At 43.6% G+C, this 11778-nt stretch overlaps 1 protein-coding gene across 1 annotated transcript in view; it reads right to left on the bottom strand.

Annotated features, from left to right (window-relative positions):
* SLC4A4 (solute carrier family 4 member 4) overlaps positions 1-11778 on the bottom strand; it is a 307465-nt gene that overhangs the window by 253136 nt on the left and 42551 nt on the right. Inside the window, exon 3 of the mRNA XM_006018773.3 lies at positions 7982-8161. Coding sequence (XP_006018835.1) covers positions 7982-8161 — 180 coding nt within the window. The remainder of the gene's footprint in view (positions 1-7981; positions 8162-11778) is intronic.

The raw sequence follows: 11778 nt of genomic DNA on the forward strand, positions 1-11778 counted from the left end.
GGGGGGGGTTACATTTGCAAGCACCCAGTGTTCTCTCCAAGATCACAGATATACACCAAGCCCAGACCCGTAGCTAATCATAGCCACTGGTTTTGGATTTGAGATGGCCTTCGTAGTTTTGGGTCATGTCACAGTTGGTCTCCTCATACCAGTTGACCAACCCAAGTTTGCAGTGAACCTGGAGACCAGTTTTCCCTCACTGCCCTAGAGCAGTGGTTGTCAACTGGGGGTATGCAACTTTGGAAGGCCCCAGGGGGTATGTGGCAGTGGCGCAGAGAAGCTGCCGGTACTTCTGGTTTCACTAGTCCACTGGCTGCTGGGGGACCCCCCACACTCATGACTGGCCACTGGGGGACTCCCTGCTTCTTGGTTGGCCACTGGGGGCACACTGACCAAAAGAAGGTTGAAAAACCCAGCCCTAGAGTTATCCCCTACGGGGATGGAGCACACTGAGACTGCATTGAGGAGCGCACTGAGATTGCATGGAGGGAAGCTCTGCTAGTTCTCTGAAGAACAAAAGAGAGAGAATGTCCATCTGGTCGTGGACAGATGTAAGAGTTATATTGGGATGTAATGGCAAACTGAGATAAGCTGTTAGGATGTAACTGCTTGTTCCTATAGTAATAAGTATATCAAAACATTGATAACTTGAACCCTGTTTTATTCTGGGTTGAAGCTGCAGCAATTTTGCTCACTCACCCCACTGTAGTAGCATGCATACATAATAGTTGCATTCTAACAGCTGATGCAAGATCCCAGTCCAAATTCCTCCTCTCCTTTAAAAGCAGTAGGAAGTTATATTATTCATTCACAGACTCTTGAACTGTCAGTATGGTATATTTCATGAGCACTATGTTACTAGGAAGAAAAACTAAAATAACTCCTGCATACGATCAGCTTCACCATTCTCCTCCAGATGGGAGAGCGCCAAACTGTTCCTCCAACTATTCTCTCTTCCTCACACAGATTTTGGGTTGTTCACAGTAACTGGACAGAAATAAAAAGTTACTATGTACTTAATATTCCCTGGCTGTTTAGCCCCCAAACACAGCAGTGCCAAAAAACAGTTTTGTACTGAAGTACGAGAGACCAGTTTACACCCTTGCCTGCATTTGCAGACGTGACTCATCAGGTTCATCAGCAGAGTGCAGCAATTTGAGTTTTAAAGTTTTGATTTTCTTTTTGTCTCAGACCAACATAGCTACAAAATAGATCCCTGCAACTTGAGCTGGCGTTTCTAGTCCCATTTGGGCGTAAACTCCAACAAGCAAAATATCCTGCATGGCATTTGCCCCAAAAGATTGTGAAACTACTGTTAACTAGATTTCACAACTCCCAAGGACAGATCAGGGAATAAGTGAGGCTGGCAGGTCAAAGGTGACCCAAAATTTCAATTCTGCACAAACAAGCTTTTGTAATAACTGAGATGTAGAGAAAGACACTTCCATGAAGCTCCAGAAACTCGTAGAACAGGAAGCAACCAAAATTCAACCATAAAGATAGTTCTCCACAAACATCCTCTTGTAGAGTTTGCTATGCAAATTTTAAAGCATCATACTTGTGTCTGAAAATCAGAAAGTGAAAAACTAGAAACTATGCGTGCAGGTTCAACTGATCATTCCATTTAACTGGAACTCAGGGAAGTTGAAACAAAAAAATTAGATGTTTACAATTAATAAGATTTTACTAATAATCTCAATTGTTACCTGTACACCCAATGAAAAGGCTTTCTTGGAGTTTTTCTTAATTTTAAAATAACTGTCAAATCTGCTTTTACATATTCTCAACATTCACAGAGGCATTATAGCCCACTGCCCTTCCCATCTTGGGGAAAGGATTCTTTTATCCTTGGGATCAATCCAACATCTAAGTATGACCCCATAAAAGAATTGATCATAATAGTGTCAGAAGTTTTTATTTCAGTGCACAGACCCACAAAAATATGAACACATCCACCTCCTTCTAGGGCCTATCACGATCTCATCTTCTAAACCTGCTACTGGCTATATACCATATTCATAATTTTTTAGTCACAGAAACTGCATTGATATGGTACATCTTCAGCACTCATTAGAGAGAAGGATTAATAGCACTGGTTTAGAGCCAGCCTCAATGCAAAGTAGCATTATGCAACTGTTATCTATACTGCTGCCCCAATGCTTCTTAATCCTGTGAATTGCACCATCCCCTGCTAGTCTGTTCTTGGGTCCCTTTAATAGGCAGCCAGCCAATATCACTGACTTGTGTCTAGTTCCAGGGTGGGTTGGCAAAATGTGTTTCTTCTTCATGCATAACTTCTCTCTTCCTCTGGCATTTTAAACGTCAAGACATGTAGCTTCATATGACTATCAAGGAAGTCACTATATAGCAGGCCTGATTCTCATTTGCACAAAGGCCACTTGATATCAATCTGGAGCTGAAAAAGGACCTTGGTGTACATGAAAATGAGACCTGCTATTCCAGTTCCCAGTCTCTGCAGCAATCCCCACTGGTTTCCAATCTCTAACACCTTGTAAAGGCACTCCCCATTACATTTCCTGTTCACTTCCTACTATTTCCACCATTCCTTCTCATTCAGATAAAGCCTTCAGGCTCTACGATTCCCAAGGCATCTTTACATGTGCTCCGGTGGGGGTGGGGGCGAGTTTAATTAGAGCAGCTCTCAGAAGCTGCTCTAATTAAAGTGCCCAGTGTCTCATGCATTCAGTGTCCCACGCTTCAAAATGGCAGCGGGGGCACTTTAACTAAAGCTAGTTCGACAAGCTTTAGTTAAAGAGCCTCTGCGGATTTTTTGAAGTGCAGGGATGCTGAATACAAGATGCTGAGGCAGCTGGAGTGTGTTAACTAACATGCTCCTGCACACTCAATTAATTGAGTCTGCTCTGATGCATGCTAATTAGCACACAGTCAGAGCAGGCATCAGCTGTAGGTGCCCCAGGTTCTCTTCTAGTTCACCCCAATCCCCAACATGTTCCACTCCTCACTCCGCAGTTCCAGTGTTGCTTCTCAAAAGTCTCCACTCCTCTAGCCAAGGGTTGGCAACATGTGGCCTAGAGGCCAGATCCAGCCCTCAAATTTGGAGGGCTTTGCCTGTGCCTGCGCTCATGCCTGTGCTGAAGCCAGGAAGCAGAGAGCTCCATTAGGGCCAGGCAGCATTTCCAGCTGTGCCTGCACCACGGCTGCTTCCCCCCACCCTCCCAGCTACACTCTAACACCGGCCAGGTGGTTTTCACAGCACAGCAGCAACAAGAAGGGGCTTTTCCTGCATCCATGAAGCTGGGAGCTACACCCATGGCACTGCCACTTCCCCCAGCCCCCCACTCCCTGGCTGTGGCATAGGTACAACCTCCACCTAGTGGGGAGCTGCACCAGGATCAGATATCTGCAACCTGCATCTGAGCTACTGTCACTTCTTGCCCCCTCAACCTCCCAGCAGTGTCAGCACAGCTTCCAGCTGGTAGGGAACTGTGCTAGGGACTGGCAGCTTCTAGCTGTGCCTGTGTTCTGGTTCATGGTTTGCAAAAAGCTGCCAGCCACTGCTCTAAGCCATATGGTTGAGACCTAACATGTACTTCAGCTTATGCTACCTGCCCTTTTCAAACAACTGTCTTGGATTTAAAAATAAATCATTTCAGCTTTATCTTAACTCCATGAGTTACTATCCAAAATCACTGAGCTCCTTAATATCATCAGTGATCTCCTCCAACTGATCCTAACCACAAACATCCACAACTCAAATTCAAGGCTTCTCAACACCCAAAATAAAGAAAATCATCCTATCCCAGGAAACTTTACTACAGTTGTCATTATAAGGATCAGACTGTGGAGGACACCTGTCATTACTGTTGATTTTGGCTGCTTCTTCCTATATGGCAAAGATGATTTGGTCTTCTCTAAAAACTGGTGCAGTCATTAAATGAGTCGATAAAATATTAGATAAAAGTATAACCAAATGGTATAAGTCATTCAGATGTTCAAAAGTCCTTTGACGAAGGTCTGCAAAGACTGATAATATAAGCTTGGATCAGAAACTAGCTAAGGAACAGAAAGCTAAGTAGAAATAAATGGTCAGTTTCTAAAGGAATGCACCAAGAGCTTTTATACTAGGATTGATGGTCTTAAATATACTTAAATATACTTTGGAATGAACTGGAACAAAGGGAAGTAAAGGAAGAAGAAAATAAGCTAAAAAAATGGCCAAGAACACACAATTACTGTTTGGAGTATAGGTCAACCCAAAGGGGGTTGAGGGGGAGGACGGTTAAGGTATGATGCAATTAGTTTGGGTTGAGAGAATGAGGAGCCTTAGACGAGTAGAGATGGAAAAGATTGGGTCCATTTACATAAGAGAGGGGACATGATAAAGGTATGCTAAATAGCAAAAAATATATACAGAAAGCAGATGAGTGGTGTCTATTAGCCCTGTCTCTGAACCTAAAATTAAAACAAAAGGGGGAGGGGGGAAATGCAACAAAACTCAAAATGTAGCAACCAGTAAAAGGAAACACTTTTTCACTCACTACTACACCATTAGTCTATGGAACATACTGCCATAATATATCAATAAGGCCAGGAGCTCAGCAGAATTCAGAAGAATAAATATTAAAAGAACAAAGAGCCTCTGCTGCCATGTGCTCTAGTGTTTGGAGGTGTATAAACCTTCCTGTGTAAATACATAAAGCAACCCCTAACTATTGGTAGTTAGTGAGAAAGCTTCCCAGGGGAAAGTTATCCCATAATGGCTTACTACAAAGTCACTTTAGGGTTTGGCTTTCTTTTCATTTTCCTCTGAAGCATGTGCACTAGCCTCGGTCAATGACAGAGACCATCAGTATTATCCAGTCTTCCACCTCCTATCACTAAATAAGCAAAAAGAGCTTCAGAATGGAAAACTCCACAGTGCTGATTTGACCAGCCAAGCAGGTTGTGTCACTCCTGTCATTCTCCTTTTTCCAGTGCAAGAGGCATGTTCTCATTCACCATATTTACTCAGATATAAGATTCATAGATGTTAGGGGCTGGAAGGGACCTCACTAGATCACCAGGTCCAGCCCCCCTGCAGTTGGGCAGGAAATACTGCTGAGGTCAGATGATAACCGGCACTCAGGAGAAAACCGAACTCCTGAACGAATACTTTGTATCGGTATTCCACCAGGCTAAGGGTGTTAGCCTGCTTGACAAGATACAAGATGATCAAGGTAGGGGTGATCACCCTCCCACAGTTGGCAAAGATCTGTTGGGGAACATCTAAAGAGACTGGATGTCTACAAGTCAGCAGGACTGCATGAGCTACACCTAAGAGGTGCTGAAAGAATTGGCTGATATCATCTCACAACCTATGGCAAAGCTATTTGAGGACTCATGGCACTCAGGACCCTAGTGCCATGAGTCCTCAGTATGTCATGACCTCACCCTAATTATAAGACAACCCCTCCCCCGCCCTGCAATAATTAGACTCTATATATGGAATGTATAAATTTGTTATAATTTTCTAGGTACAGAATCTAATTTTTGGAGATCTGCCTTGAATTTGTCCCTTTCCCACTGCTACAGTGGGGAAAATAAATCTAGGGGACCAGATGTCACCCTCTGCCCTATGCCCACCCCAGCATTTTCACCCTACAACCCTTTCCCCCGCTACACACACACACACACACACACACACACACACACACTTACTATCAGACCCTGCTCTCCCTGAGTACATGGAAGTGAACCGAAATTTGAAAACACAGATTTTGAATATAAACATGCCTATAGTAATTTAGGTCATCCAGAATTGATGCAGATGAGAACAACAGTGACCACTGAAATCATAAATTGTTATGCATAATGTGCAGACACACACAGTCATCCACCCAGTCTGTTTTGGAGCTCCATTTGATGATGTTTGCCAGATATTTAAAGCTGGAGAAGAAACAGAAATAATTGTAAATGAGAAAGAAAGGTGCTGCTCAGCTGTGGGAGTGAAGAAGTAAAAATGTATTCAATATAGTGGCTCACCATGACTTTAAAAAGAGCCGGTGTGGAGGGGGACTGAGTGCAATTCGCACCACAGTACCATATATTTTATTCAAATAGGCTGCACTAACCTATTCTTGTGGTAGGTTCCCATCAGCATTTTTTGGCACGAGGGCAGGATCTCTTGTCTCTCCAAGGTTTAGCCTGGTACTCTAGTACATCTAGGCCTGGTGCTCATTCCCTCCTAAGAGAGCAACTGCCCTCCCCCCCTTTTTTAAAGGGACATACACACGTGCAAAAGGTTCTCATCAACTTGTTTGCCAAATATAGACCATGTGTTTTATATTCACACTCGGTGTTGGCTAAATTTAATCAACTTGAAAGTTGCTTCCCTTCACAGAGCATACACCGCTTTTTGCAGTAGTTTGATGATAGACAATGTATTTAATAAGGTTTCCTTGTATGCCAATGTTAGATGAAGAGCTTCCCCCCCCCGCCAGCTGATTGGGGGGGAAAAAAACCTCACCAAGTAAATACAGTAGTTCAGTGTCATTCCAACATTCTGGGTTTGCTTATCACAGAATCTGAGCTATAACACCTCAGGATCTTCCCACATCTCCAAATCTCTTCAGTGTTGCACCAATTTCCCCTTGCTTATCACCATTCTCTCTTCCTTTCTCCAATATCCCCAGACTCTTATGTAAAGTAGCCACAATTCAGAATGAACCTGCAACCAAGGGAACAGCCTGCTAGAGAGGCCTAGATGGGGAATCGGGTTTTATGGACTGCCCCCTCCGAAGCGATTCAAGAGCATTCATCTACTCACTGTACTAAACAAATAAAGGGGACCCCTCTGTTTAAATCAGAGGTGTCAAACTCATCTGGCCCCATGGACAGGATGAGTGGCATGGAGCCAGTCTGTGGGCCACATCAGGCCCATGGACTCCCTCCCTTTCCTCCAACATACCTGAACTGGCAGCTGCTTCAGCTGGCCTGGGATTCACGAAGCTCAGCCACAACAGCAACTGCACTATATAGGGTGGCCACGCCAGCTGGGCTGCACCACACGCTTCACCCATCCTGACACCTCCAGTACCCATGCTGCAGGCAGCACCTGCTCCAACCAGTCCTCAATCCATTCCACACACAGCACAAGTCCTAAGCCAGGCAGATCAGGTATGCTGGGGAAATCAGAGGGGGAAAGGGACTGGGTCCATGAGCCACATCCAGCCCACAGACCAGCCCCACACCACAGGCCCCCACCGTACCCATATGGGTCTCATGAGACCCAGAGGCAGCACTTGGGACCAGATGGTGGAGCAATATGGGCCAGATATTTGATATCTGGTCTAAATGCTGCCAGCACCAACACACAAGGAGAGACCCAGCACCAGCAGATATGACCTATCAGCTGAGTGAATCTATTATAAGAGAACCTTACTAATCTTGCATTTTGTTCCCATTTTTGTTCACCAAACTCTTATCCTTAAGACAATTAAACAAATAGTCAGAAGGAACTAACCAATAAGCACCAGCTAATTGGTAAGGCAGACAGGCATACAGTACTGTGCACAGTTCTGCAGTTCCAAATAGGAACGTTTCTTATGGCCTTCAGGAGTAAGAGGGGTGGTCTGTCTCTTCCTCAGACCTGGTATCACTCACTGCAAAACAGCTGTTTCTTGCTGGCTCCATTGCATATGTGATGATGTTTGTACCATGAGATAGGGCATGTGTGTGCAAGAGACAGGACAAGTGTCAGCCAAAGCAATTCCTTGCATGTGACATCAGCCTGGCTTTGATAACTTTTATTAATAGAGAACAACAGTAATTCAGGAGCCCCACCTGATGAATGAAATGTTTGCACTGGGCAGGCATCCATTTCAAACAAGATATTTAAACAACAAACACTCCCTAGCCCCCAAAACATGTTGGTTACACGATTTCAACAATTCAGTTTCTTCCTAAATGCTCAGAACAAACCAGCAAGTTTCAATGAACATCAGGAGAGAGCAGGACTCACTGAGTGGTTTAAGGATGCTGCTGCTTGTCTCATCGGCATTTTCTACGTCTGATTTGTCGGAGTAATTCTCAGAGAATTTCTCTCTCTCTCTCTTCTCCTTGTGCCCAGGTCTTCTTCTATGACGTCTCCTCCTCCTATAGCTCTTAGGCACATGGACCCCGATGTAGACAGTGTGATGACCTACGGAACATAAGATGTTAAAAGCATTGATTGTGATGCCATGCAATTTAAACAAATACCAAGAAGTCCAGTTTCTATCACATTTCAATCCATTAATAACCTTAAAATGGGGGATACATTTGTTCCTTTGCATGTTATTAACTTGTAGATGTGTTACCTAACATTAAATGCTAATTGACAGCTTCTTGCACCAGTTTTTGTTTGTTTGTTGAGGGGGGGTTGGTAACTGCCCATCCTCTGAAAGAGAGGCAGCTGCTCCTCCAGGGCCCAGGTACTTTCAGGGAGTTCTGGCCTCTGATCTTGCTCACTTTTATGTCTATCATGCCCTGAAATAGGGCTCTTCCACACCAGCTATGGGTTCATCCCTTCCAACCTGGTTGATCTCAGATGGTGTGACATCTGGCTGTCTTGCCTTGTTTTCTGACTGGGATCCCTGTGATAGAACCACTACATTATATAGTGTACCAGTTCCTGGCTCTTCTTTATGAGGAAAGCACCAGTATTGACCCTGACCTGCTCTTTTTATGTCATCTCAACCCTGTTCTGCTATGTGCTCTTGGTCATTGCCCTAATTTCACTTGGGTGCCATATGCCTTAGACTTAGCTGGGGCAGGAAAAAGTCAGGGTGTTAGCCCATCATAAAGACAAAGCAAAGCTATTCCCAGTGAGGGGAGGAGATGGTTCACAATGTACTTTTGATATCAGCCTGCCCAGCTTATGTGGCCCTTGTTCTCTTGGTGCAACCCGGCACAAAGGCGCTTCTTCCATTTGAGATTGCTGACCCAAAGCCAATCACTTGAGACTCCCACTTACTTCGAAAAATAATGCATACTGATTATCCTGGTCAGAAACAGGTACTGGACTCAGAGTACTCATGACACTTTTCTCCAAAGGCCTGTTTGCTGCTATTTCTTTTATTTTGTTTATCCGATTTAGATATTTGCAATGGTATATAGACTTTGCATACTATTTCTGGAAATACACATACTCACTGTTTTTATTTCTTGTACTACATTCATTGCCTGCAAGGGACAACAACACACACACACTACATTCATTGCCATGTACTATGCATTTCTCATACTTCTTTTCCATTTCCTTTAAACATAAAGAACCTTGTACACTAAAATCTTCTTGGGTTATCTTTGACAATATTCTTTCATCTATCTTTTCCAGGGTTACACACATACATACACACACAAAATATAATATCTATGTATAAAATACTGCAATAGAAATATATAAATGCATTTAATATTAGGAACTGGACACTGCAACTGCCAGTTGAACTGCACTGATGAATGTGTGTTTTGTGTGAATGAGCATGCAAGATGTGTGCATTTTTAAGGATTGGTCAAAAGCTCGTCTCCCTAATTTGTTTTTGATGGAAAATCTGGATTTTTGAGTAAACTACATTTTAGGCATAAAGCCTTTTACTTTCTGTGGAAAATTTTAAATTTTCATTTTTTTCTAAAATCAAACATCTGAAAGACTTGTCATTACATCTCCTACGATGCACTATGTCCCAACTCCAAAATGTCCTGTGGTGGTTCAGTAAGAAAAGAGACCGTGCAACTCTAGCAGATTTATAATCTGACCAGGAAGGCTGTAGAGAACAGGTACATGCGACCCTGAAAGTACAACTTCCATGATGCACTGCTGTAGCCCTGCAGCAAGGCACTAAGGTACCTGCTCCTTTAAGGGCCGGAACTGCCTAGAGAGAGGGCCCTAGCAGCCACCCAAAAACCCCACAGGTGCAGGTTACTGTGGCAGCAGGCTAATAAGAGAATTAGCCTGCACCTGCACCCGGTCAGCTGAGTCGAAGAAGGCAGGGCCCTAGGCCTGGGGCTGGGACTAGAGAATTAGTTCTCTAGCAGCAGACAAGGGGGAAGGAGCTCATAGAAGAAGCTACTTGGAGGTGCCCGACTGCCTGTTCTGCTTCTAGTAGAATTAAGATGCTATAGACACTCATAAGTGCAGGTGGGGAAGAGGCCCATAAAACTGAGCGAGGAGCTTGTCTTCTTAAAAGGGATAGAGTGTGGACGCTATGTTATTGTTGTGTTGTAGCCCAGAGGCTTGTGCTTTCTGTTGTTATTTAAACCAGTGGACCGGACTGAGGCTACTGGGGAGGAGGAGGCCTCATTGGGGCACACTACAGTGTGGAGACCCCAGCACCAGAGAGGGTGCAGCAACAGGAAGCCAAACTAGATAAAAGCCTCATGGAAAGGGACAGTGTTTAATTGCCACCTGCAAAGCATAGGGTGTGGTAAAGGAAAGGTTTTGGAGCCACGCATCTAGCCCATAAGGTTTTGGGTGTCCCACAAGTCACCGACTTTGAGTGAGACCTGAGAAGGGATCCAAGATCAGCAGGATCTAGTGGGTTTCACCCGGACTGTGACCACATAAACTAGTGGGCAGCCTCCCAACTCATGATTTCAACCAACAAGATATGGCACGTGAGATTACAAAGCGCCCGCAGGGCAGAAAAGGCACTGTCACAGAGCCCTAGGGTCATCATGGCCATCCCTGGGGACCCCATGCCATGACAAGCCCATTCTTTCAGCTTTAAATATAAAATGTCAGAAAAAAATATCAAAATGGTAATTTTTTTTCCATTGAAATATTTGACAATTTATTTTTCATGAGGGATAGGGAAATTCCCACTTTCTGACCAGACTGGGTGGATGACTATGTGGGTCAGCACCTATACAGAATTATTTATGGTATCAGTAGTCACTGCTGCTCTCATCTGTTATCTACAAATGAGGTTGATGGATCTTTAGACTTTTTTTGCTGAGCCTCTTGCATTTAATTTTTCTCAAATCTCAGTTTCTCTCTGAGATGATTTCAGGTCTGGGGTCCTTCACCTTTTTTTGCATGAGAAATTTCAAACTGAAAGCATCAGAGGCCTTGAGAAAAGCTGCTTGAACTGCATGACCCCTTATGATGCCTTCCTGAAAGTAATTAGTCAAGTGCCCAAACATTTTGCCAGAGTGGAATAATGGGCCAGGTGTGATGATAGGTTCAGAGAAGACCAATTTTGCTAACAAGTGAAAACAGCATACACCCTTCACACAACATATTTGTATAAATGTAATATTAGCTTTTTAGGCACCGGCATGCAAATCTTTAGTCTGGCCAGCTCCTTCCCAAATTGGCACTACTTATTACTGAATTCTACTAATGCACCATATTAGACTGCTTAAATCCGAACTGGTTTTGAATTACTGGAGTGCAAAAAGGTATCTGAAAAAGCTGCTTAAAGTATGAAAAAAGCCTGTGTTCTCACTTGGGTAACATAAAAAAAAATCCCCTTCAGACTGCCACTAGGCATGATACATTTTGGCTCCAAAGTAATTTTGTTGTGGGAAAGTTTTATAATAAGCCACCAAAAATAGGAGCTTATAATGGAACTCCCTGCTCCAGTAGAACTGTTGTGTTGCTGCTGCAATGCTTTGTAATGACATTGGAGTTTATCACAGCATTCTGGCTGATTGTATATTTTAACAAGCTCTAGTTTTATGTATTTGAATGGAATTTCAGAGGAGAGCAAGGAGAGGGGATGAAATTATTTCAAGCCATTATGATTTTGTAAAAGCATTCACAAAAGTATTTCA

The sequence above is a fragment of the Alligator sinensis genome, unplaced genomic scaffold (genome assembly GCF_000455745.1).
Source record: "Alligator sinensis unplaced genomic scaffold, ASM45574v1 scaffold222_1, whole genome shotgun sequence".
Classification (NCBI taxonomy): Eukaryota; Metazoa; Chordata; order Crocodylia; family Alligatoridae; genus Alligator; species Alligator sinensis.